Source organism: Microcebus murinus, chromosome 18 (genome assembly GCF_040939455.1).
Source record: "Microcebus murinus isolate Inina chromosome 18, M.murinus_Inina_mat1.0, whole genome shotgun sequence".
In the NCBI taxonomy this organism is placed as follows: domain Eukaryota; kingdom Metazoa; phylum Chordata; class Mammalia; order Primates; family Cheirogaleidae; genus Microcebus; species Microcebus murinus.
In genome coordinates, this window is record NC_134121.1 from 56924676 (window position 1) to 56946454 (window position 21779).

At 54.4% G+C, this 21779-nt stretch overlaps 2 protein-coding genes across 3 annotated transcripts; both read right to left on the minus strand.

Annotated features, from left to right (window-relative positions):
- Positions 1-343: 343 nt before the first annotated feature.
- Positions 344-4084, minus strand: CD300C (CD300c molecule). 2 transcript variants are annotated; one of them, XM_075994719.1, is made up of 5 exons: positions 3930-4084; positions 3143-3466; positions 2459-2566; positions 1702-1770; positions 344-466 (listed from the first exon to the last, which is right to left on the minus strand). In XM_075994719.1, the coding sequence occupies exons 1-5, from the start codon at positions 3988-3990 to the stop codon at positions 363-365; spliced, it is 666 nt and encodes a 221-aa protein (XP_075850834.1). In that variant the 5' UTR covers positions 3991-4084; the 3' UTR covers positions 344-362. The 2 variants fall into 2 exon arrangements, with proteins under 2 accessions (XP_075850834.1, XP_075850833.1); XM_075994718.1 differs by having other exon boundaries at positions 344-583; positions 1647-1770.
- A 3294-nt stretch (positions 4085-7378) lies between these two features.
- Positions 7379-19912, minus strand: CD300H (CD300H molecule). The gene is given in 8 exon segments (XM_075993923.1): positions 7379-7505; positions 8949-9018; positions 9779-9839; positions 9841-10026; positions 10028-10143; positions 13035-13235; positions 19598-19681; positions 19879-19912. Coding segments are annotated over 8 exon segments (879 nt in total).
- Positions 19913-21779: the final 1867 nt, after the last annotated feature.

The window sequence follows — 21779 nt, forward strand, 5'->3', positions numbered from 1 at the left end:
TTGGGAGGCTGAAGCGAGAGGATCGCTTGAGGCCAGGAGTTTGAGACCAGCCTGGGCAACATAGCAAGACCCACCCCTCGCCGACCATTGCTACAAAAAAAAAATGTTAAAAATTAGCCGGGCTCAGTCGCTTACACCTGCAGTCCCAGCTACTTAAGAAGATCGTCCAAGCTCAGGAGTTTGAGGCTGCAGCTATGATCACGCCACTGCACTCTAGCCTAGGTGACAGAGCGAGACTCTGTCTTAAAAAAATTTTTTTAATTAAAAATAAATAAAGTGCATGTGTTCTTTTGTGTGTATTGCTACATCACCAGAAAAAAGTCTCCAAAATGTTTACAGAGTGTTCTGATAAAAGCATGGATTTATTGGTCAGAAGGTCGTTCCCATAAACAAGAGGGGCTGTGTGGCTTGGCAGGGCATCGACGGGCATCGGGGCTACTGGGCCTCATCACTGGGCCGGCACTGCCTGGCCCTGAGGCTTCCCCAGGGCCCGCCCACCCACAGCACTGCACCCAGCGCACCCACGAGCAGGGGCAGCTTCAGGAGCACCAGGAGCAGGAAGTAGGATCTGTCCAGCAGGCACCTGTGGGGACACAGTGACAGACAGTGACTCACCTCCCCAGGGGGAGGCCCTGGTGCCCTCCACTTTCCCCTGTCCCTTGTGCTCCAGTCCTGTGGCCACGACAAGCCGCATAAAGACCAAGCTGCCCCGCAGAGAAGAACACTGCCCCCTGGTGGTCATACTGAGGATAGCCCTGAGACATGGGGGGTGGGGGGAGCGTGCGGGTGATGTGTTCCACCTGGGGGCCAGGTGGAACCTGAATCCAGAAGAATTTCTATCAAAGCCCTCTACATTTAGGGGCACCTCCTTCCGAGGTACAAGAATCAACAAGGTGGATATTTGGCTAACGCCTGCTCCTCCATAGACAGTCTTCCCCGTGAGGACAGGGCCCCATGTTGTCTTGTTCACAGAGTAACTAGCACCTTCCTGCACCTGCACAGCATCAGCATCAGCCCACAAAAGCCACGGCCGTTGAAGGAATGAATGACTCAACTTGGCTCTCACTCCTCAGAGGACTGGGTTCATCAACACAGGGTGACACTTCTGACCAGGGCTGGGGAGGGAGGCAGGGGAGAGGGCTGGGCCCCCGGATCCCCAGAGCGTCTGCACTCACTCTTCCTTCCGCCTGGACCCCTCCTTCTCCCCACCCCAGTGCCCAGCCCCCACCCTGCAGGTCTGCACTCGCCTGTCCTCCAACTCGTGAGGCCTCCCCTGATCATCGGAGATAAACAGCAACCCCAAAGCCCTGCCATGCACACTGTCCCCAAACCTGAGTGACAAATACTCCTTCCTAGGTTTTATCACAATGTGCTGTCCTTATGTCTGGACTCTCGTGCTGACTTGTTCACTGTGTGAATCCACCCAGTAGAACCCAATTCCGTCAGAGCCAGACGGTGCCTGTGTGCGTTTTGCTGCTGTGACACAATCCCGAGAAAAGTGTCTGGCACTCAGTGGGACCTTCACATTAGGGGTGGGAGGGGTGACCAAAGAAGGGACCGGAAGCAAGGAGACACGACCACCCCACCTCGCCCCAACCAGAGGAGAGGCCACGCGGGGGGCGCAGCCCTGGACGCAAGCCCCTTACCGAGGGTGTGGGCTGGGATCGGGGCTGTCCTGCCCGGAGGAGCTGGGCCGGGTGCCTGCTGGCAGGAACGTGGGAGGACCCTCGGTGCCGGTGACGCTGTCGGGGCTGGGGGCTGCGGTTGAAGCTGTGGAGGAGCATAGTCAGGCACGGTGACCTCGCCGGGGTCTCTCACTCGCCGGCACCTGGCTGGCTCTGCCTCCCACAGACAGGGGCACTCGGGGCGTGCTGGACAGATGTCCTGGGTGCCACATGCCCCATGGCCATTTCGGGACCTGACCAGGGCCCTGGGCCCCTCCCTGGCCCCATCCCCAGGTACTCAGTAGCCAGGTGGCACTTTTAGACATGAGAGTCACCCTGCCCACTGGGGATGTGAGAGTCAGAGGAAAGGGTGCGGGGCTCCCGTCCCCACCCCACCCAGGCAGGGACAGGGTGTCCCTTGCTCTGTAGGGTTGACCCAGAGTGACTAGGGTCCCAGGCCCTTGGCACGGCAGGGGTTGGAATAAGGCTGCGCGTGGGAACAAGGACGGTCACTGGTGTCTTCTGTGAAGACGGGACCCGTGTGCACTCAGCCCGCTTAGTCCCCAAATGTCAGCCGGGCCATGGCTCCAAGCAGACCACTGGACTGTGCTCTGGGGGGTGTGACCGGGAAGAAAGATCTGGATAGCCGTGCCTGGTGGGCCCTGGGAGAGGGGCCGTGGTGAGGCCAGCTGGGCAGAGAGGCTTGCCGGGGTTCACTTCCTCCCTCAGAGACGAGCACCCACACGGGGCATGGCAGGGAAATGAAAACCGAGAAGACGAAACTCGAAACTCACTGGGACTCAGGAGAAAGGCAGAAGAAAACACTGGGAAGATTCGTCTACTTGGGTCCCCTTGGTTTGGCTCCCATGAAGCAAGGGCAGGGCTCTTTAAGGAAGAATCGTCTGCAGAACAGGGAAGAGTGTGGGGTCCACGGCAGCGGAGGCCCGTTTCTCCCCGCCACTTCATGGGGTTCTCTGGGTTCCCTTCTGGGGTGAAAGATGCCAGAGAATGAGGGGAACAGACAGGCAGCCTGGGGCAGGGCGAGGTCAGCCCCCACACGGGAGTCCGGGCCCCCCAGGGCCGGGGCCAGGGTGCTGAGTCTGGGGCCATTCCCGACAAGGTGACGCCACTCAGGGCCCAGGGTCCTAGGCAGCCCTCGAGGTCCCCCCACCACAGGGAGGCTGGAGGCAGGTCCAGACGAGGCAGGGGTCCCCTCGGAGCAGACACAGCCCTTGTCAGGACAAGAAGGCAGCAAAGGGGGTCCCACGGTCCCCTCGCAGGAAGCACCAGGACAGTGGTGTCAGGGCGTGGCACCCCCACAGGGCCTGCAGAGCAGACTGGGGCACAACGTGTGTGCACACACAGACACACACTGTGCCTCCACCCTCAGACCCCCCTGTGTCCCAAGTCTTTCCTGAGGGACAGGGGGCCACACCCAGACTCGCTCGGCCCCGGTGCTGCATGAGGGAAGGCCTCACCTGAGAACACCGACACCTTGACCTGGCAAGCCTGGTGACTTCCGTCGATGGGACGACTTTGGATCCCACACCAGTAATTGCCACTGTCCTCCATCGTGAGGTTGTCCAAGGTCACTCTGAAGGTCAGGCTTTCAGGGTAGTCCTTGATGGACACCCGGCCATTCCTCACTTCTCTCTCTGACCATCCAGTCGCCACAATGTCGTCCCTGTAGGTGCTCCAGATTTTGTTTCCAGTCCTGAACTCCTTCTCATACTGACACTGCACGCTCAGGGACCCCCCCACGGTGCCCGTCACGCTGTAGGGGCAGCTCAGAGAGAAACCGCCTGGAAAACACAAGCCCAGGTGCGCCTGGCTCGGGGGGTCCTGGGTCAGGTCCTCGAGGACCCTGGGGGTCCAGGGGTTGCCACGGCCGGTACACAGGCCTTGTCAACCCAGCCTCCGCACTGAGCAGGGCTCCGGGACCCAGGCTGGGAAAACGCTGTGTGTGCACACACGTGTGTGTGGGATTGTGCGTGTGGATTACATAACTGTGGCAGCGGCAACCATAGACACCCTCCCCCCAGGGCTTGCTCTGTCGTGAGCACCATGGGACAGGACTTCTCTGTGTGGTACACTGAACCCTGGCGGTCACCTGGCAAGGCAGGTGTGACCACTCCTGCCTGGGTGCTCCTCTGCCCTCGCACCCCCTCTCCACGGCTCCACGGTCCCCTGTCGGCCACTCCCACCCTCCCCTGCCATGTCCTTCCTCCTCAGGACAGAGCTTCAGTGTCCAGGGCTGCCACTCACCTGGGACGTGCAGGAGGAGCAGGGCTGGGGGCAGCCACGTGGCCCAGTCCCTCGCGGTCATTCGTGCAACACAGAGGTCACCTGCAGCTGCACCTGATGCCAGGAGCAGCCAGAATGCAGCCTGCTCCCAGGAGGTCTGTCTCTCAGTCCCCACTTCTGCTTCCCCCTTCTCTGCTTCCTTGTCCAGCCCTCTAGGGTCTGAGGCTCCAGCTGGTTGGCGTGCAGGCAGCTCGGGGGAGAAGCCACCTGGGCTGGTGCAGACAGCCCTGGGACTCAGCGCCACCAGCTCCCCTCAATCCCAGCAACTGGTCACGTCCAAGGTCCCTTGGCTGGGAACACAGCCCCTCCCCACTGCCCGCAGCAGCTGGTCTCACTGTCTGGCACAGCAGAGCCCAGCTGACGAATCCCTCCTCTGTGTGGCCACCCCATACGTGACGATGTCCCTTCCTGGTCAGGATTAACAGAGTTCTGGGCAGGGAGGCCAGACGCGCCCATCTTCCTTAGCCTTGGTGGTGACCACAGAGGACCTGTGTCCCCCTAGCCTTCAGCTCAGGTGCCCACAGACAGCTCTGTCCCCTGAGGCCCCCAGCTCTTCTTCTGGCCTCACAAGTTGGCACTAGGACCCCAGACACCTTCGACATGTCCCACTGTGGTGCTGCACCTAGTCCCCATCCAGTGCCGAGAAGAGAGTTCAGGGGCGTGAAGATGCTGAAGAGGGAATTTGGGGACCATGTGAGGCTCAGACGGTGCCTTTCCCTGCACCCAAAGGCACATGGAGAGGACAGTTTTGTACCTAAGAGGGTGGTCGGCACACCTGCCCCGGCTGCTGGGCTCTCTCCTAAAACCAGGGCCTCTCCGGGGAAGACAGACGCAGGACAGAACTTCTTGGGGGCGGGCACAGGGGGCTGCTCACACTCAGAGTGGCTTGTTCTCCTGATGTGCTGGGTCGAGGGTCAGTTTGCCCTGGAGGGGGCAAGAGGGCCCACCTGCTGTCTCCCTGGGGTCTGCCACCCTTTCTCATCATTGCCACGCACAAACCTGCTCTATCTACTCCCCACCCCACCCTCTCCCCGCAGATGTCTTTTCGTCCCCAAAGCCAATAACATCCCCCCGAGCCGCTGCAGCCCCGATCCTGTCATCACCGGCCCTCCTTCCTCCGCCAGGTAGACCTGTCTTGCATCTCTCCCACCTGCTCGTTCCCCGCTTCCCCCGACACACGCCGTCCTCTCTGCCATCCACACCGAGTGACTTCCCTCCTCCTTCCCAATCCCGCTTGACGTTCTTTCTTCTCTGCACAGCGCAGCAGCCAGCACTTTGACGTACGTCTGTGATAGTCAATGTCACCTCTCGCCCCGTGTCCTACTTGGTCCGAGTGGACCCGGCCACTGGCCGATTCTTCACTTTCATCTGGTTGCCCCACGTGGCCCCACGAGGTCCCTATATTCTAGCCACGGGGCCCAGCACCTGCTGCTGCCTCTCCCCGAATCCCTCCCCTCAAATCTGCTCTCCTCTGGCTCCTTATTTGCCGTTAGTTTCAACTCAGCTGTCACCTCCTCTGAAAGGCCTCCCAGGGATCACCCCTGCTGTCCCGATCACGATCTCCGTGCTCATCTCTGCACATCTCACCAAGTGCTGCCGTTACGTTGCTGGTTTCTGCCCATCTCCCCCACCAGGATGTAGCTAGCACCGCGTCAACATGGGGGTCTGCTTTGCTCACCATGAATGTCCCAGTGTCCAGCTACCGTGTGCGGTGACAAATGGTCGGCATGAAATAAATACTCGCTGAACCAGTGAATGAGAGAATAAATAAGGACTGAATGTGGCAGCAGAGGCCAGCCCTGGGCCAGCGTGTCCTACGACAGTGGACATCTATGGCCGCATAACAGATTCCCCCCAGACTCAGCAGCTGAAAACAACGAACGTTTGTTATCGCACAGTGTTTGAGAGTCATGAATCTGGGAGTGGCTCAGCTGCGTGGTTTTGGTTTTGGTGTAGGGTCTCTCCTGAGATTGCAGTCAGGACGTTGACTAGGGCTGCAAGTCATCTGAAGGCTGGACTGGGGCAGGCTCTGCCTCCAAGGTGGCACATGCACAAGGCTGTTGGCTGGCGGCCTCAGCTTCTGGCACAAAAGACCTGTTGAGTGTCTTCATAACACGGCAACCAGCTTTTCCCAGGGTGATCCGAGAGAGAGCAAGGCACAGTATCTTTTATGACCTCTCCTTGAACGTCACATAACATTGCACCTGCCGTATCCATGGATCACGGAGACCCACCCTGACACCATGTAAAAGGGGACCCCAACGAGGACTCGGACATCTGACCTGGGTGGTGGCTACACACTGATACTCACTTCCTCCAATTTCACCAAGCCGTGTATTTATGATTTGTATAATTTTCTGTTTATATTAATATGCGGTACTTCAATAAAAGAATTTAAAAACCAAAACATGAAATTATACCTCTGAAAGTTTGCTTGACTTTGTTTGGCTATTGTCTATTGATCTTTTTTCAGGTAGGGACGAGTTTGCATATATTAATGTCTTCTCCTCCCAACCACCTTGCCAACAGCTCAGGGAGGGTAAACAAGCGGACCAAAAGCACGTATTTTAAGTGATGGTGTCTGGACTTCCCTGAGGCTGATGCTTAAGGGAGTTTTGACACGGAAGGGGAGAGAGGGGTGGTGGGAGAGCCCAGCCCTCGGATCCAGGAAACAGAGCAAGAGGGGTTTGTCACCAAGAGGTGTCCTTGGTAACCCAAACCTAGAAACTGAGAAGGACTCACAGGGGGTCAAGGAGAGGCATACAGGGGCCTTATTAAAAGTCTTAATAGGCCGGGCGCGGTGGCTCACGCCTGTAATCCTAGCACTTTGGGAGGCCGAGGCGGGCGGATTGCTCAAGGTCAGGAGTTCGAAACCAGCCTGAGCGAGACCCCGTCTCTACCAAAAATAGAAAGAAATTAATTGACCAACTAAAAATATATATATACAAAAAATTAGCCGGGCATAGTGGCGCATGCCTGTAGTCCCAGCTACTCGGGAGGCTGAGGCAGTAGGATCGCTGAGCCCAGGAGATTGAGGTTGCTGTGAGCCAGGCTGACGCCACGGTACTCACTCTAGCCTGGGCAACAAAGTGAGACTCTGCCTCAAAAAACAACAACAACAACAACAACAACAACAACAACAACAAAAGTCTTAATAATATTTGATTTCCTAGGCTGAATGGTGGGTACACTTGTTTATTTTTCGTCCTTAAACTGTGTATATACATTCTATGCATACTTTGTGTATATGATTGCATTTTCTTTTAATTTTCAAGTTCTTTTCTAAAGCATCTGTCAATACGATGAAAAGGGAAATGAGGTGCAGGGTCAGAATTTCCTCCCTGTGCAGTCCGAGGGTCTGTGCCTCTGGCCAGGGCCCCAACGCGCGTGGGGGGCACGGGTTGTCTTGGTCAGGCCGACTCTGTCCACGGAGCCCTCTGGGGCCTGTGCACCCAAAGGACAGCAGCCAGCATGCTCAGGAGCAGGGGCGCCTTCAGGAAGACCAGGGGCAGGAAGTGGATGCTGCCAAGCCAGGACCTGTGAGAGGGACAGAGTGACCCGTACTGAGCCACCTCCTCAGGGCCCCCCCCCCGCCTGTCCCCCACCTTCCCTTGAGCTCTAGCCCTGCGCCCTCAAAACCCAGCTGGGCTCTGTCAAACCTGGCTGGCACCAGGGTTGGGCATGCAGAGGGTGGCAAACTCCTGGAGCGTGGGGACCCAGCAGACACAGGAGGGTGAGGAAGGAGGAGGGACGGTAGCATCCCAGGCGGGACTGGCTCCCACACAACGAGTTCTGCACCGGGCCTCCGCCATCCACACTCAAGGGGAACTCAGCTCTCGCTGGGGACAACTTTGAGGATGAGGGATTCCTTACAACCAGTCCTCACTCAAGCAAGTCTCGACTGGTCCTTAAATATGATCCTGAGAGCAGCTCTGTTGCTTAAACTGTTCAAGAACCTCAAACCCAAGGAGTGACCTCTCCGGGCTCAGCTCACGGGCAATCCCTCGCCCTGCGGGTCCCAGTGCACTGCCGCGGTCCCAGCTCCTCCAGGGCTCTGTCCCCTCCGCAGATGGGCCTTCGTGCAACCTCTCCTCCTCCCCAGCCTCCTCCCACAGGCTTGGCTGACACCTGTCCTGGTCCCCTGCAAGACTGGCCCCTGCAGCACACCCGGTGGGTGCCCTGCTCCTCCGCCCACCTGGGCTGCCCGTCTCTTTGCCCGAGGGCTGTGTAGGGCAGCGTGCGTGGCTTCCCGTGCAGAGCTGGCCGGAGGGGCCACAGAATTCATGCCCCCAGAGTGCCTTCTGTCTGGAAGACTCTCTCTCCAATTCTGAGGCGTGTTCTCCACCGTGTCCCGTAGGGCGCATGGCGGGTTTGGGCTCCGGTCGCCATAGCAACGACGCCTTCACTGTGCACATTTCGCTGTCTCTCCCTGTCCCTATCTCACACTCAGCTCCCTCACCGTACTCCCTGGGATCGCCTCTCGGTAAACTAATTGCTCCTCTGTCCTTGTCGCAGGACCCGATTTGGGGGAAAGCCAAACTAAGGCAGTCCCTTCGTTCTTTGTTTCCAGTGAGCGTCTTGTGTTTCCTGACGGTATTCATCACGCCCCACCATCCTCGCCCGCACCCCTCCACCCTGCTCCCCGACCGCTGCTTTCCTCCACCCAATCATCAAGGGGCGACGTGTCTCCTCTCTCTGTTGGTCTTTGTTACGTGTCTCTGCCTATCCCTACCATCTGTCCTCTCTGTCCGTCCACCTATCCACCTGGCCGTCGTCTAAATCGACCTATCCGCGATGTCCCTGAGAGCATGACCCGTTTGCCCACTGTTGCCTCCCTTCAATCTGGATCCGTGTCTGGCCCGTAACAAACGCATGCTTGTGCAGTGAGCGAGTAACTGGGGAAAGCTGTGCCCGGGAAGCCCCTCCCTGGGACAGGAGCCGTGCAGGAGGCGGCAGAAGCCCCTGGGACATGTGCCCTACCCCTGTCGTTGGCTGGGCCTGGTGCTCCTGGAAGATCCGGGGGTCCCTGTGGAGTTCTCGGTCCTGGAGGCTGTGGCGGAGGTTGAGGGTGAGCGACAGAGGCCCAGGGCCCCGTACCTGACTCTCCCCCGCTGGGTACCTGGCACCTGCGCGGCTCTGACTTCATGTAGCAGAGGCCGCTCAGGGAGGCCGCTGGACCCATGTTCTGGGACCATCACCCCCCATAGTCAGACCCGGGCCTGAACGGAGCGATAGAGTGTCCCACCCACCCCAGCCCACGGTGCTCTGCCCTGCGGCCGGGTGGACAGCTGAGAAACTGAGGCCGGAGATCACCACCTGCTGCCATTAAGCATTGCAGTGTCCCCATCTGGCTGAAAGCAGGACGTCAGTACGAGAGTTAGACCTCGGGTCCCCACCCCTGCACCCGCCAGTCCATCCACACACTGCCACCACCCCCGGCACACGCACACTCTCACTGCACACACTCCCACACGGGCCCTCACACACCTGCGCACATACACACACACACACGCACACACACACACGCCCTCACACGTATGCTCACCGGGCACACCACACACACGCTCTTACAACTCAACGTACGCTCACCACACTCTCACAGCCTCACACACACCTTCACAACGCACTCGCTCTCGCACACCCACTCGCACACTCGCACACTCACACGCACATCACCCGACACACGCGGCCCCGAACCCCCGACGCGCACACGCCAGGCCCCGTTCTCTCCTGAGCCGCCATTTCCCGGCCGCTCTGCAGGGAGGAGCTCAGACTCCCGCACCCCGGCGCCGGGGAAGAGCGGCGCTCACCTGAGGAGGCGAGCACCTGAACCTGCAAGAAGGGCTCGGGCGGGAGGCCATGGAGTCCATCCCTCTTCCCGCAGGATCGTGGCGATCCCGCTCCGGTACTTTCCCTGGTCGTCTGCCGTGAGGTTCTCCAGAGTCACAGTGGAGGTGAGGTCCCCAGCACGGTCTGTGATGGCCACTCGGCCACTCCTCGCCTCTCCCTCCGACCCTCCGTTCTCCACGATCTCCTGCCAAAGCGGCGGGCACGGCTGGCTGTCTGCACCAGTACTCGCTAAACGTCCTGTATTTCTCGGCATACTGACACTGCACGCTCAGGGACCCGCCCTCGGCGCCCGCCACGGTGCTGGAGCAGCTCAGAGCCACACAGCCTGGAAAACAGTCAGTGTCCCCTGTCTCTGCCCTGAAGAACCTGCCAGAGGGACCTCGAGTGTCAGGTCCTCGGAAAGCCCGGTAGCCGGCCCGAGGCTGGGCAGGGAGGAGCCAGGCCCCAGGAGCGGTGGGACCTGAGACTAGAGAGACCACGCCAACTGGTGTGTGTCCAAGTGTCTTAGAGGATTAGCGGGGGAGGATGACTTTGGTGGCCTCTGACAGGTCCTGGGTCCCCAGGGGTGTCAGTCTTGAGAAGAGACACCTGTCCCCATCAGTCACCAGGAACTGAATGAAGACACCCTTCGATAGGAACACTGTGAATCAACGGGTGGATGGAGAGACAGGCGGCTGGACGGTGGTGCGGGACACGGGAAGCAGGAGCCGGAGCGGGAAAGCCAGATGAAGCTCAGCCTTGAGAGCCAGGGGGAGGCCTCAGGCTGCTGGCCCTGCCCCCCCCCCCAGTGGCCCTGTGTGGGCCTCGCGCTCACAGTCCCTGCCAGAGTAGACCAAGCTCCCTGCTGGTGGGTCTGGGTCACAGAGGAAGGAGGGTTGCCCATGGGGATACAAAAAGGCCATTTAGAAATGGGCTTTTCTTGGTGGTGATTCAAGGGCATTCACGCCTGGATTTTGCTCCTGGGACAGAATTCTGCAGCAACACACGCCGGTACCTAACACCTGCCGCGCTCCGCTCCACGCAGACGGCCCAGCAGGGCTTCCTTCCCTCCTGCGCCGTCCTTGGCACGTCCAGGGCCTCTGCCCCACCAAGATCTTGACATCGCTCCTCCTCCAGTGCCCTCTCTCCTCTCTCCATCCACTCTGGCGGCTGCAGCTCCAAATTATTAGGACCCAGCCCCATGAACTCTCTGCTTCCTTCCAGGAGAGCCGCGCTGGCCCCAAACAGCCGCTGTCTGACCTGCTCTCAACAGGGACGGGCTTGACCCAGGACAGAAGGACTGCTGAGAAATAGTCTTGGCAAAATACCAAGCTCCTGAAAAGGATTCGTGGATATAATCTACCTGCATATCATCTATCCAGCCAGCCAGCCAGCCAGCCACCCAGGCAATAAATACATTGTCATCCACTGATGGTGAGACTTTTGCTATCTTTGTGTTCTAAATTAAAAGAAAAACCTTATCTTTTGCTTCTTCATTTCACCATCTCACATTTTCTCACTTTATTTCCCGGAAAGCAAGCTCGTGTGGCCCACGACCTATTCCATGTCAGAATGCTGTCCTCCTCTCTCGCCAACTCCCTCTGAGCAGTGATTCTCGACCGGGGGTGGTTTTGCTCCCCAGAGGACATTTGGCAACACCTGAAGACACTTTTGGATGTCACAACAGGGAGTGGGGGTGCTGCTGGCATTAGAGGCCGGGGATGCTGCTCGTCCCACAATGCACAGGACAGCCCCCCCCAACACAGAACAATGCAGCCTGAATGTCAGCAGCGCCCAGGAGCTCTGCTCTTGGGAGCTAACTGCTTCCCCCCATCCCCAGGACCCCTAGGCACAGGCCTGGGGCGGGGAGGGGGTAGCAGGGCTGAGCCCTCTCTTGCACTTGCTGCTGCTCTGGGCTCAGGCTCTGGGGCACTGTTCCCTCTGTTCTGCCGGGGCCTCAGGCAGGACTCTAACTTTGCCTGCTCCTTCAGGTCCTCAAGCCCCTCTCTTGATGATCTGGGGCTCCTTCCTCGGGTCTGGGCAGGAAAACATCCTGGGGGACCCACTGAGTCCCACCACCAAGCCTCCCTCCCTTCTGATAGAAAGTCAGACCCAGATCCTAGGCCAACAAGGGCAACCCCTGCCACCCCTACCACGCCACCCCTCAGCAAGCTCCCTGCCTGCCAGGGCCTCATAAAGAAATGTTGCCTTTTTTCTTCCACCATCATTTGTGGCCTCCGTGTCCAGGACTCTCAGACCAGGACTGGCCACAAGCTCCCAGCAGTTGCTGCTTCTGGGGGCCCATTGTATGAGCCCCTGGGGCCAGCCCAGACCTGCTGGAACACCCATGGTCCCCATAGCAAGACGCATCTGTGCCCCTGGATATGTAAATGGACCTTTACAAGACAACTTGGCGGAAATTGACATTATATTCTAAAAGGAGTAATGATCCAGCCAGGCGCGGTGGCTCACACCTGTAATCCTAGTACTCTAGGAGGCCAAGGTGGGAGGATCACTTGAGGCCAGGAGTTCAAGACCAGCTTGGAAAACATAGTGAGACCCCCTTCTCTACAAAAAATTTTTAAAAAATTATCTGGGGGTGGTGGCACGCACTTGTAGTCCCAGCTACTTGGGAGGCTGAGGCAGGAGGATGGCCGGAGCCAGGAGTTCAAGGCTGCAGTGAGCTGTGATGACACCACTGCACTCCAGCCTGGGTGACAGAGTGAGACCCTAGTTCTAAAATAAATAAATAATGAAAGAAAAAAAAGGAGCAATGATCTTGGAAATAAAAGTATTTAGGTTTGACTCAGCAGTGCGTTTTATGAATTGTTTGATCTAAATTACTCGCGCCTCTCTGAGTAAATCTCAGTCTCTTGCTTTAATAAGGATTGCCACAAGAATTAAATTAGCCAATGGGGAGAAAAGACATGTAATCCTGTGATTACCCCCATAAATATTAGCTTTCTGCTCCCCTTCCTCTTCCCCTCTCTGATGTATCCAGACGGCACTCCTGGTCTTAGTAATGACAGTAGCGATGGCTAGAGCTGCCAGGTTCGCTCGGGGCTGCGGCGTGGGAAGCCGCCTATTGCTCAAACCTCATGATGAGCGTCTACACACACCTCGCTCCCTCTTTCCTGTGTCGTTTCTTCCCCCAGCCCTCACCACCCCTTCCTCGCACCTCCCTCACTCTGACCGGCCAGAGCAGACCCTCCTGCAGCCAGGGTCCACCTCGCTCACCTGGGACGCAGACAAGGGGCAGAGCTGAAGGCAGCCCTGAGGCCCCGGCCCCTGGGGCATCTCTCCAGCTCGAGGCCCTTGAGGCAGCTGGGGACTGCAGCTGCGACTGAGGCTGGAGCCTGTTCCCAGCGAGCGGCACACCCGTGCCCTCTTCTGCCTTTCTGGGCGCCTGTCGTTTCCTTCTCCGGCCTCCTCTGAGTTCTGTTTTTCAGAGCTGGTCAGAGCATGGGGAAAGATGGGGGCACAGGGCACCATGTGACCGGTTGAAAACCAGTGTTGGGAACCTGCTGAAGTTTGTCCTAGCAGACCTATTTGCAGTTCCCGTGTCCCTTCCCTGTGGCAATAACGTCCCTCCCAGGACCCACCGCCGACAGGCCGCCCTTCTCCAAGCCTCAGCGCAGCCCAGGGCGGCAGCGAGGTGGGGCTGGCTGCAGCTAGGTTTTCTGGGCAAGTCCTCCCCTTTGGGAACGGCTGATTTTCTGTGGCCGGCGTGTCCGGCCCTGTGTGGCGCAGGCGTGGAGTGGCCGTCTCTGGACAAGACCAGTGTTTGAAGGGCCCTGTGCAAAATGAAAACTCATGACAGTTGTTCCAAAATTATTAAGCATTTCGAGATGGCAACCGCAGAGCATGAAACATACGGCCCTTCTAAGTGTGGGGCGCCTTGTGACGGCAGGGGGCAGGGAGTGGGGACAGACCCCTGACCCTCACAGCCTGGTGGTTCAGACGGTGAGGCTGGTGCACCCGAGGGGCCTCTGATCTCTGAGCCTCTGCTCTTGCCCCAACCTCACCAGACCCCAAAAGTCCCTGTCCTGGTCACACTCCCGACCAGCGCCCGCAGACCTGCACCACACGGAGCATGGCTCGCCCGCCGTCCTTAAGCCTCCCCTTTAAGCTGTGTGGCTCCCTCTTTCCCCATGATCATGAGGATACTGTAAAGGTTTCAATATATCGAAAGGTAACTCAGGTATACCCGGCCAGAAATATGCTCAACAGACACAAAACAGCCATGGAGGGTTTATAAATTCAGACGCAAATTTGAAATGCCTTATCCAAGACCTTAGATCTTTGTGATGAGAAAACTCTAAAATTCTGGGATTCTGTTAGCAAACATATTCTCTTTGATGTTTCAGTAAATGTATTTCTTGCTTGTTCATTTTTTGCTGCATTTGGAGTCCTCATATTTGTGTGTGCTGTGTGCATGTATGTGCGGTGTGGTGTGTGTGGTGTGGTATGGTATATGTGGTGTGTGGTGCAGTGTGTGATGTGTGTGTGCTGTGTGCATGTGTGTGTGTGTGGTGTGTGTGGTGTGGTACAGTAAGTGTGGTATGTGGTGTGGTATGTGGTATGTGTGGAATGGTATAGTATGTGGTACGTATGGTATGTGGTATGTGTGCTGTGTGTGTATGTGTGGTGTGGTGTGGCATATGTGGTGTGGTACAGTATGTGTGGCATGTGATGTAGTATTGGTGTATGTGGTGTGATGTGGTATGTGTGGGTGTGGGGTGTTGTGTGTGGCGTGTGTGTTGTACAGTATGTGTGGTATATTATGTAGTATGTGGTATGTGATGTATGTGGTGTGTGTGTATGTGTGGTGTGGTGTGTGTGGTGTGGTACAGTATGTGTGGTATGTTGTGTAGTATGTGGTGTGTGATGTGTGTGGTATGTTTATGTGTGGTGTGGTGTTTGTGGTGTGGTACAGTATGTGTGGTATATGATGTAGTACTGGTGTGTATAGTGTGGTGTGGTGTTTGTGGTGTGGTACAGTATGTGTGGTATATGATGTAGTACTGGTGTGTATAGTGTGGTGTGGTGTGTGTGGTGTGGTACAGTATGTGTGGTGTGTGGTGTAGTATTGGTGTGTACAGTGTGATGTGGTGTGTGTGTGGTGTGGTATAGTATGTGTGGTGTGTGATGTAGTATTGGAGTGTGTGGTGTGGTACAGTACAGTATGTGTGGTATATGATGTAGTACTGGTGTGTACAGTGTGATGTGGTGTGTGTGGTGTGCGTGGTGTGGTATAGTATGTGTGGTATATGATGTAGTACTGGTGTGTACAGTGTGATGTGGTGTGTGTGGTGTGCGTGGTGTGGTACAGTATGTGTGGTATATGATGTAGTACTGGTGTGTACAGTGTGATGTGGTGTGTGTGGTGTGGTACAGTATGTGTGGTATATGATGTAGTATTGGTGTGTACAGTGTGATGTGATGTGGTGTGTGTGGTGTGTGTGGTGTGGTACAGTATGTGTGGTATATGTTGTAGTACTGGTGTGTACAGTGTGATGTGGTGTGTGTGGTGTGTGTGGTGTGGTACAGTATGTGTGGTGTATGATGTAGTATTGGTGTGTATAGTGTGATGTGGTGTGTGTGTGGCGTGGTGTGTGTGGTGTGGTATAGTATGTGTGGTGTGTGATGTAGTATTGGTGTGTAAAGTGTGATGTGGTGTGTGTGTGGCGTGGTGTGTGTGGTGTGGTACAGTATGTGTGGTGTATGATGTAGTACTGGTGTGTACAGTGTGATGTGGTGTGTATGTGGCGTGGTGTGTGTGGTGTGGTACAGTATGTGTGGTGTGTGATGTAGTATTGGTGTGTACAGTGTGATGTGGTGTGTGTGGTGTGGTACAGTATATGTGTTATGTGATGTGGTATTGGTGTGATATGGTATGTGTAGCATGTGTGGTGTGGTACATATGTGTGGTACATGGTGTAGTATGTGCCATGTATGTTGTAGTATGATGTGTGTGGTGTGTGGGGGATGGGAGGCAGGGGCTGGGGGTGACAAAGGATGTCTCCCCCTTCCTGCAGGCTGGGGGTTCCCGGTGCCTTTGTCCTTGGTCCACAAAGTATCGGGGAGCCGAGGCAAGTCTCTGTTCTGCCCAAGGGGAGCGAGGGAGGAATCAGGCAGAAACAGAATGACTTGCCAACCCACTGGCTCCAAGGCAGGGAACACTCCAGGCTTCCATGCCGCCAGCATGAGGCTCGGGGGCTGCATCTGAGAGTGGGGCCCCGACGTACCCAGCATTTCGGGGAGGGGACCCCAGAAGGGGTAAGGCGGGGTACAGAGAAGGCAAAGGTATTGTGGCTTCTCTTACCTCGTGCCAAACTCTACCCTGCAGCGCAAAGTGAGAAACAGAACTGAGAGGGGGAAGGAACGCCGTGACTTTCGGGCACCGGCGCGGGGAGAGCATACGTGGCTCCCGCCTCAGCCCACAGCACAGGCACACATGATGGCAGGTGTCTTAGGGCAGCACCTGACCAATGGTGCCCTCCCGCCGCCTCTTCCAGATCTTCTGCCAGAGTCAGGGGCCTCTCCGGGAACAGCACGGAGGATTTGCTTTCCCAGGAGATGGGAGGGTGAATGGGAAAACCAAACTCCGTAAAAGAATTTAAAGAGATTTATTCTGAGCCAATATGAGTGACCGTGGCCCCGGGAGACATAATCGCAGGGGCTCCTCAGAAAGCAGACCCAAGGCGGTCAGGTTACAGTTTGGTTTTATACATCTTAGGAAGACAAGACTTGCAGGTAAAATCATAAATCAATACTTGGAAGACATATGTTGGTTTGGCTCAAAAAGTCAGGACATCTTAAAGCAGGGGCTTACAGGTTATAAGTGGATTCAGGGATTCTTTTAAGGGATTAAAGCTTTATCTCAAATGTTGCAATCAGTAAAAAGGAATGTTTTAAGATAAGGAAGTCTGTTACTCATACACAAGCCACAATATATGGACTCAAAGTGATCTGTTGAACAAATCGATGGCCTGTACGTGTGACTTAACCTTTGCCTTGCATGGCCTTAGGTCCTGTTTATAATTTGGTATCTTATTGCCACAAAGAGTCTGATTTGTCAGTCTTGTGATCCGTTTGAACATTAATGCTGGTCAGTCCTTGTGTCTAAACTCCAGAATGGAGAGGGAGCTTCCATGGGACTTGTGGTTTCTAAGTTGCAGCAGGAGGACCTAAAACATCTCACAAGACCCCTGGTCTCAGAACGCTGGGTAAACAGCAATAGCTGGCACCTCCACCCAGGTTCTCTGGTGCTCGAGGAGCCAGTCATTGTCCTGTGACGGTTAATTTTATGTGCCAACGTGATGGGGCCAAGTGATGCCCAGGTAGTTGGTTAAACATTATTTCTGGGTGTGTCTGGGAGGGCGTTTCTAAGAGAGATTAGCATTGCAACTGGGGGACTGAGTGAAGCCTGGGTGGGCATCGCATCCAATCGGCTGAGGGCCCAGATAGAGCAAAAGGAGGAAGGTCGAGCACTCTCTGCCTGGCTCCCCGAGCTGACCATTGAGCCTCTGCCTTGGCGCTCTTGGATCTTAGACCTGCAAATCCAGACTGGAATCCACACCAGCGGCACTCTGCCTCTCACGCGTGAACCACGCCACTGGCTTTCCTGGGTCTTCAGCTTGCGGACGGCAGACCGTGGGACTTCTCGTCCCCCATGATCATGTGAGCCAACACCTTGTAATAAATCTCTAGAAATACTCATATGAAAAATATTTTTACTATAGACATAAATGTATTCTTAATATGCACATAAATATATATATATATATTTTTAAATATATACAGACATACAATGGTTCTACTTACAATTTCCCAACTTTACAATGGTGTAAAAGCGATACGTGTTCGGTACTCTCGTCAACTTACAATGGGGTGACACCTAGCTAAACCTGTCACAATCATACGTCAAATCTGTATTTTCAGTTTACGATGGGTTTATTGAGGTGTCACCCCATTGTGAGTCGAGAAGGGCCTGCATATACGAATACACACAGGTGCATGTCTTTTTCATTCTGTTCCTCTGGAGAATCCGCACTAATACACCCGCTGTTGACAAGGACCCCCTCAAACTCGCCCTGTAAGAATGAAAAGTACCAGAGGGCAAGCTCTGCCCACTGGCGTGCAGACCCACTGGGTGTCAGTCTCATCGGGTTCTCCGAGAGATGGAAGGGCGGGAGACTGAACATTCTCGTCTTTGCTGCCGTCACCTTGCAAGTCTCTCCAGGAAAGCTAGTTCTGCAGCCCACACTGTTGTGGGGTTTGCCCTGAGCCTTGCGTGGTACTGCCCCATTTCCTGCTCACAGTTGCTAGAAAAGTCCTAGCTCTAGCATCAGGTGTATGATCCCTCCCCTCCCATGAACGGTGGGGGTTACCACCTGACGCCCACGGTGAGTAGCTCCCCACTAAAAAAAGAGCACATGAAACGCACAGGTGCTAGCAGGTGTTAGGGAATTGAAATGAAAACCCAATCTTCTCCCGACCCCGAAATCTCCTCCACAAAGGTGGATAGAGAAAGAAAATACATTTGTTATTGAATAAGCCTTAAAGCAGAATGCGGTATGCGTCACAAGGAATTCACTACGAGATTGCAAAGACGGAAAGAAATCGCAGCCCTCTACGTGGCCAAGCAGACGCCACCCACTACACACATGCTTGCAGGATAAACAATGACCACCCTTCAGCTACGAGAACTCTCTGGCACCATTCGTTGCACATCATTCATCCAGCTCTACCTGGTGGCTGTGGCGATGCTCCGCGTCTATCTGACTGGCTTTACCTGGAGCGAAAGCAAACTTAGGTTTCTATGACGGGAGGTAGTTTCGCAGCGTAGAGCAAGTCGCCCAGTGAAGTTAGGCCTCCACCTCCCCACAGAAACTGAGAGGGAGAAATCCTATAGCCCTTAATATTTGCATTTCGGAGCCAGGGCCCCCAGGCTCTTGAGGAAGACATTTCTGGGTGGTAAAGCTGACATAAAGCCAGCTCAGAGCCTGGCTAGTCTTCCAAGGGATTTACACGCATTTCAGAGACACAAAGAAAGACTTCATCGTCTCGAGCTTTCTAAAGTAAATGCTCTAAGAAAAGGAAGAGGGGAGAATTTGACAGCGGGAGGCACGAGAGGTCGGCAGTGCACACCTTCATCCCCGTCCTTCATCTCCTGCCCAGCCGGGACACGGGGCTTGGCCCGGCGTCCCCTCACTGCGTCAGGTGCAAAGCCAAAGACGAAGGTCTGACGCCTCCACCGTGGGCTGGGAGGAGGCACAGGGAGACCCGGGAACCGCAGAGAGACTGTATTATTACAGTTTGCTGGGACTGCCACAGCAAAATACCATATATTGGGTCGCGCAAGACAACAGAAATTTATCGTTGCACATCCTGGAGGCCACAAGTCCAAAATCAAGGCGTTGGCAGCGCCACGCGCTCTGAAGCCTCCGGGGAAGGAGCCGCCTTTCCTGCTGACCTCACTGCACCGCCCTGCCAGTGCGTGCTGGGACCACTCCCCAGACAGATAGTTGACACTCAAATTCTCATCTCAGGGGCCTCTGGGGGACCCAACATAAGACGTCAAGTTTTTTGAGACCCTTATTGTCTCCGAGCAGGAACAACCCGGTCGCACTTAGAAGTAGCATCTTTTGGGAGATTTGATGCAATATTTTCCCCAAGGTTTCAGATTCTTATGGACTCACCAGGCCAGAGTTCCCTCTCCTAGAGACCGGGACTCCGGGGGGCCCCAGAGCCCGGGGTGGGGGAGAGGCGGGGAGAGGATCAGCCACAACTCTGACCTGTCATCGGAGGCCGGCTGCTCCTGACCATGAACTCCCGGCACTTCTTGGCCACCGCAGGCAGAAACTGGAGGTTCTCAGTGCCTGCAAAGCCCTCAGGCGGTCACAGCTGCTTGTGAGAGGACAGCAAGTGCCATGGGGACACGGCAGGGCACAGAAGGCATCAAGGCCTGCTCTCAGTTCTAGATTTGTGGTTCCCACCCTGCCTTGCCCCTTCCCCACCTGCCCCCCAAACAAACAAACAGTCAGGACTGGAGTCCAGACTTGGGCCAATGTCTCACCACGGCACAGGGCCCTCTGCTGCAGGGTCACCATGGTCCCCTCCTTTCCCTAGAGAATGACCAAGTCCCGCCCCACTGTGTTGCAGGATCTAGTGCGTGTGCAAATCAAGAAGTCAGAGAAAAACACAAATATACACACGCTCTAAAGAAAGAATAAGATAATAAAGATAAAAGCAAAATCCAGTGAATTTGAAAACAGAAAAGCAGTGAAACTTGTAAATAAATCCAAAGACTGGCTTTTTGTGGAACAGAACAATATAATAGGGACATTAAGAAGGAGAGTAGCCCCAGATGAAGAGAAAATTAAAAGAGCATCACACAAATGTCTCTATAGATATTTTTGTGACTTAGGCAACACCAGTGACTTTCGAGGAAAATAGAAATTACCTAAGCTTACTGCAGAAGAAATGGGAATCTTGAAAAACGACTATGGAAAAATCTGCCAGTGTTACCAAGGAACTATGCCCTTGAGTCTCCACTCCAGGTCCCAAATGATGGGCAAACCCAGGTGATTTCACAGGTGAACTCTACCAAACCTGCTAGGAATAGGTGCTTCCAGGACTAGGCAAACCTTTCCAGGGCATATAGAAAGAGGAACTCTTCAGCAATTTTTGGTGAGGTCACCATAATACTGATATCATAACCTGACCAACATAACATGCATTGGAAAAGAAAATATATTCCAATATTGCCTATAAATGCCAAGGCAAAACTCTTAAATAAAATATTAGAAGATACATTTTGAGGGGAAGTACATTAAAAGAATAACATAATACAACCAAGTAGAATTCATTCTAGGAATGTCAGAGTGATTCATATGGGAACTATCTTAGTTATTATTAATCATTTCAATAGTTCAGAGGAGAAAAGTATAATTTTCTCCATAGAAAAATAACAGGCTGCCAAGTAGGGTTGCTCATGCCTGTAATCCCAGTAATCTGGGAAGCCAAGGCAGGAGGATCATTTGAGGCCAGGAGTTCAAGACCAGCTTGAGCAACATAGCGAGACCCCATCTCTACAAAAGAAAAAAATTTAAAAAATTTAAATTAGCAGCCTGTAGTCCCAGCTACACTGGAGGCTAGAGTAGGAGGATCGCTTAAGCCCAGGGGTGGAAGTCTGCGGTGAACTATAATGATGCTACTGCACTCTAGCCCCAGTGACAGAGTGAGAAACTGTCTCAAAAAAAAAAAGAAAGAAAGAAAGATAAAAGGAAGAAAGACAAAGAAAAGGCAATATCTGAAATCCACTCCTGATGTTGAAGTAGCTTTAATAAAGTAGAAATACGTTGTTCCTCCTTGATTTCTCTTGCTCTCTCTCTCTCTCTCTCTGGTTTCTCACTGTCTCCATCCAGAACAGGCACCACCAAAGGTTCAGAGACAAGCCAGACGTTCTCACTAACACTTCAGACTCTTGGCATCATCCGGCAGCATGAACTGATGCATCAGGGACAAAGCCATCAGCAAGAGAAACGTATAAGAGGCACAAACATAGGAAAAGGGGGCAAAGATACCAATGTTTGCAGATAACATAATTTTATACCTAGAGGACCCAAGAGAGTCAACTAAATGTTCCAAACAGTGGGCTGACAGATCACAAAAACAAAATATAAACATCAGTCGCTTTCTTATACACCAAATAGCAGGCAGTTCAGAAATACTCCAGGGGAAGAAAAAATCCGATTCATAATGGATACAACCCCGTCTGTAAACCAAGATATCAAAAAAGGAAAAAAAAAAAAAAAGACCTTACAAATACAACTAACAATAAATATGTGGGAACTATGTTAAAAGAAATCTTACAAAATCTACTGAGACATAAATACAAGAGAATCTATTTATACCTTATTCTTTAAATAGTGTGTGTGTACGTGTGTGTTGCTTCCCCTTTCAGCCCTTCTTGGT

Coding starts and splice junctions, on each gene's coding strand:
- CD300C (XM_075994718.1), bottom strand. CDS start 3,990: ATGACCGCGAGGGACTGGGCCACGTGGCTGCCCCCAGCCCTGCTCCTC. Junction 1,771..2,458: donor TGCCTTTCTCCTGAGTCCCA/GTGAGTTTCGAG, acceptor GCTCCTCCACAG/CTTCAACCGCAGCCCCCAGC. Junction 584..1,646: donor GATCCCAGCCCACACCCTCG/GTAAGGGGCTTG, acceptor GTGTCCCCACAG/GTGCCTGCTGGACAGATCCT.